General features: G+C 57.0%; 1 protein-coding gene across 1 annotated transcript in view; it reads left to right on the forward strand.

Moving 5' to 3' along the window:
• Window positions 1-1,629: 1,629 nt before the first annotated feature.
• LOC104471804 (chromosome unknown open reading frame, human C1orf210) overlaps window positions 1,630-3,764 on the forward strand; it is a gene marked incomplete at its 5' end in the record, with an annotated part of 5,999 nt that continues 3,864 nt past the window's right edge. The window contains 3 exons of the mRNA XM_010087289.1: window positions 1,630-2,137; window positions 2,797-2,943; window positions 3,436-3,760. Of these exons, the coding sequence (XP_010085591.1) occupies window positions 1,630-2,137; window positions 2,797-2,943; window positions 3,436-3,760 (980 nt within the window). The remainder of the gene's footprint in view (window positions 2,138-2,796; window positions 2,944-3,435; window positions 3,761-3,764) is intronic.

Genomic DNA, 3,764 nt, shown 5'->3' on the forward strand with positions numbered 1-3,764 from the left:
TCCCAGCCTCAGGCTGAACATGTCACCTCATCCAGCCTGTTCATCGGAGCACAGCAGGGCTGGCAAAGCCTTGCCTGACCCATGGCGTTTCTCACTCGGGGGGTCTCTGGGCTGCAGCCACAGCACAGCTGCCCATAGGTGTGCATGGCGAGCAGCAGTGAGACATGTCCCCAAGGGCCTCACAGCCCCTCACTCCCTTCTCCAGCACACGGTGATGCAGTGACTGAAGCCAGGGTCAGGCAACCATGGGGTCAGGATCCCCAGGTGCCTGGTGAGGAGCAGGAAATATAACTAACCCATCCCACCGGGACAAGCGCCGCAGCCGGCAGCTCGGCCCCACTGGACAGGAGCCAGGAGGAGGCAGGAAAAGTGGCTGTTGTGGGTGGATGGCACAGGGCACTGCTGCCCACTGAGCTCTCAAATACTCCCTCAAAAGGTTTGCGCTGGTTTCCCCAGCCTTCCTGAGCCCAGCCCTGTTTGAGCTTGGCTCGGCCCCATTGTAACCCAGTCCTCGGCAGCCCAGGTTTATATGTGCACTTCTGTTCCTTTAGCCAGCAGGAACAGCAGGGCCTGACACGAGATTTAGGTGAATAGGAGGATGAAAGGAGAGATGATGACAAGAGGCAAAGAAACAGTAAGGCTGGCTAGCTGGAAAGCATCCAGACCTAGAAACCTGGGACTATGGACCACAGCAAACTTCCAGCACAGTGTCTGCCTGCGGAGCTCAAACACGGCATTGAGCAGGAGCCTGTGCCTGCCCATCCAAACTTAAATTGCTGATCTGCTCTCTGGCAGCTTCACTTTGGGCAGCTGGCCCTCTCCCACATAAGGCTCAGGCACGAGTAACACATGCGGGGGTCTGCTCCCCAAAAAACCTTGAATTTGGCCACTTTGGTTTTTGGGGAAAAAAAAAATCCATCTATGTGTTGATCGATCCATCCAGTGTACTTGCCGGCCTTTTGGGACAGTGAGAGGTCCCTGGTCTGTCCTGTTCACTAGTATAGCCACAGCCAGCCTGCACTAAGCCGCTGCCACTCACAGTGTATCCTCAGGAACGCGGTGCAACCCTGGGTGCAACATCCTGCATGGGCCCCGGGGAGCACCGCTTGACGTGGGTGCAGGTGTCCACTGCTCCGCAGCCCGGATGGCTGGTGCTGCCTGCCTGACCGCCCATGCAGGGGGGGGTCTCAGCCACTCCCCTGCCACAGCTGGGAGGATGTCCTCGTGTCACACAAGAGCTCCCCGGAGGGGTGGGGATCCGGGGGAGGAAGAGGAAGGCCCTCTGCAAGCTGACCCCATATGGCAACTGCCCTGTAAGGGAGGACAGGAGGGTGACAACATGGTCCTTCACACCCACCTTGTACGTTTGGGTTTTCCCCCAGGTCTCCACTCTCCTGCTTTACTCCTTCAGTCGACTGCTCAGTGCTGGGCTGTCCTGCTCATCTTCCTCCATTTATCCTGGTCCACAGCAAACTGGCAGCTCATGTGGTTTTTTAACCTTATTTGTGTCTTTACTTTTTTAAACTCTGCAAGGGTAATTCTTTAAAACGTTTGAACTTCTGGGGTGTCTAGCTCTAGAGATCCTCCCCAGCACAGAGAGCCCATCTCAGACAGCATCTCTTTTCCCAGGGATGGGCCGACTGCAGCAGGAAGAGCTTCCTGCATGCTCCAAGTTCCCTTCCAAGCAACATCACCGGTTTGGACCTCTCCTTCAACTCCTTGGTCATACCCCATCATGGGACTCTCTTGATGCATTTCCCTTCCCTGCGCTCCCTCAACCTCTCTAGCAATGCCCTGCTGGCGTTGGGCCCAGCAGTCTTCTCCAGCCTTGGGGCACTGCGTCTTCTGGACCTGAGCAGCTGCAGCATCACCTACCTCCATGCAGATGCTTTCAAGGGCTTGGGAAACTTGCACACACTACTCCTAAGAAATAACAGTCTGCAAGAGCTTGAGGTCCCTTTCTTCCTGCCGCTGAAGGCTCTTTTCCACCTGGACCTGCAGCACAATGCGCTGGTCTCTGTGGACGCTTTGAGCCTGCAGCTGATGGAGGCAGTCCCGCAGGTCCGGCTGGAAGGGAACCCCTGGGTCTGCGACTGCACCGTGTACCCTCTGCAGCAGTGGCTGCAGCACAGGCAAGGTGAGCAGATGGGGTGGGTGGCAGGAGAGGGGTTGGGCGGGAGGAACCCCACGTACAGCGGTCCCACTCGATCCTTTTGCTCCAACCCCTGGGCAGGCTCTGAGATGGCTCCAAGGACCTCTCCCAGCCTGCTGAGGGTCACAAAACTGAAATGTGTTAGTTCCTTGCTTGCAGTTACACATGACACCAGAGATTTCTGGGAACAACAGGATAATTTAGGAACTCTTTTGGGAAAGAGGCTGCACGTATATTTCAGCCCCTAAATCTACCTATTTGTATCTATGTGGAGCGACCATATTTCCAAGAGCTACTGAGCACTTGGCAGCTCCTCCTGTGGAGCTGGGACTCTCTGAGCTCAGCTCCCAGGTGAGAGCAGCCCTGCAACAGTGGGGTTTCTATCAGTATCCACGAATTTGGCATTATCCATTTAAAAGGAGCCTGCTAATCACAGTCACACACTCGCATGGTTCCTTGGTCAGGGAATTTTTTCTTTAGATGTGCCTTACAACATGCTGAGGGTCGGTGAGGCTGAAGGGCAGAGCAAGGAGCACGATGTGATGTGTGCCATCGACCCAGGAGCAAGCAGAGATCATCTTCTCTAAACTGGGAAGGGGATGAGCAAAGACACCCCGTCCCACCTTGGCTTATGTGTCTCCCAGCTGTGCAGGTAACCTGCGCATCTCCCCCCGGGCTGCGGGGCCGGGAGGTCGCAGCTCTAGATTCCCAGGACCTGGGCTGCCAGATGAAGCAGCGGTTTCCTCGGGAGGTCAGCACGGCGCAGCAGATCACAACGACCCACAGCAACAGTAAGTTGTGCAGCTATGGAGGTGTCCATAAGGTCTATCTCCCTCCTGCCCTCCACCACCCCAGAGGGGACAGCAGGCAGGGACCCCCTGCTCTGCTCTGCAGTCCCACGACTCAGGCTGCCTGGCCAGCGCTGGTACAGTGGCTCCATGGGGAGGGTGGCCTCCGGTGGTGGCTTGGTGGGGAAGGTGGCCACCACCTGGTGGTGTTTGCTGGCTTTGCAAGAGAAAAGGTAGCAGATGGCACAGTGGAGCCACATGGAGCACTGACTCCACAGTGATGGGCACCAGTATCAGACATTGTCTGTCAGTTTTCCCCACAGTGTTCACACACCCTTGGTAGCTTGCTCTTGGTGAAGAGCATTTATATTGTTCCCAATAAAATCAATCCAGTGCTGGCTGCATGCTGTAGGCCTGCACGGGGCTGGCTGGGGTAGTGCTGGGTGTGCCGCAGGCTGATGCGCCATGCGCTGACGTGTCTTTCCTGCACCGCAGCCACCACACTGCCCACCGGGAAGGGAGGAAGGAGCTGGCCATACCTGGTGGGCTTCCTGCTGGCAGCAATTGGCATCTCCATCCTGATTGCGCTGGCTGCCAAGTGCAAGCTCTTCCACAAGAACTTCGCCAGCTACCGCCACCGGCCGCTGCCTGAAACCAGCTCAATCGGAGGCAGCCCCATGGAGGACGGCAGCGGCTGGGACAGGGGCTCCTCAGGCCAGGAGGCCAGCAAGAGCAACGCCATGCCCGGTGTTGCTGACCTGCAACCTGAGGATGATGATGGCTTCATCGAGGACAACTACATCCAGCCAAGCGAGCAGCTGCCG

The sequence above is a fragment of the Pterocles gutturalis genome, unplaced genomic scaffold (genome assembly GCF_000699245.1).
Source record: "Pterocles gutturalis isolate BGI_N339 unplaced genomic scaffold, ASM69924v1 scaffold13101, whole genome shotgun sequence".
Taxonomy (NCBI): domain Eukaryota; kingdom Metazoa; phylum Chordata; class Aves; order Pterocliformes; family Pteroclidae; genus Pterocles; species Pterocles gutturalis.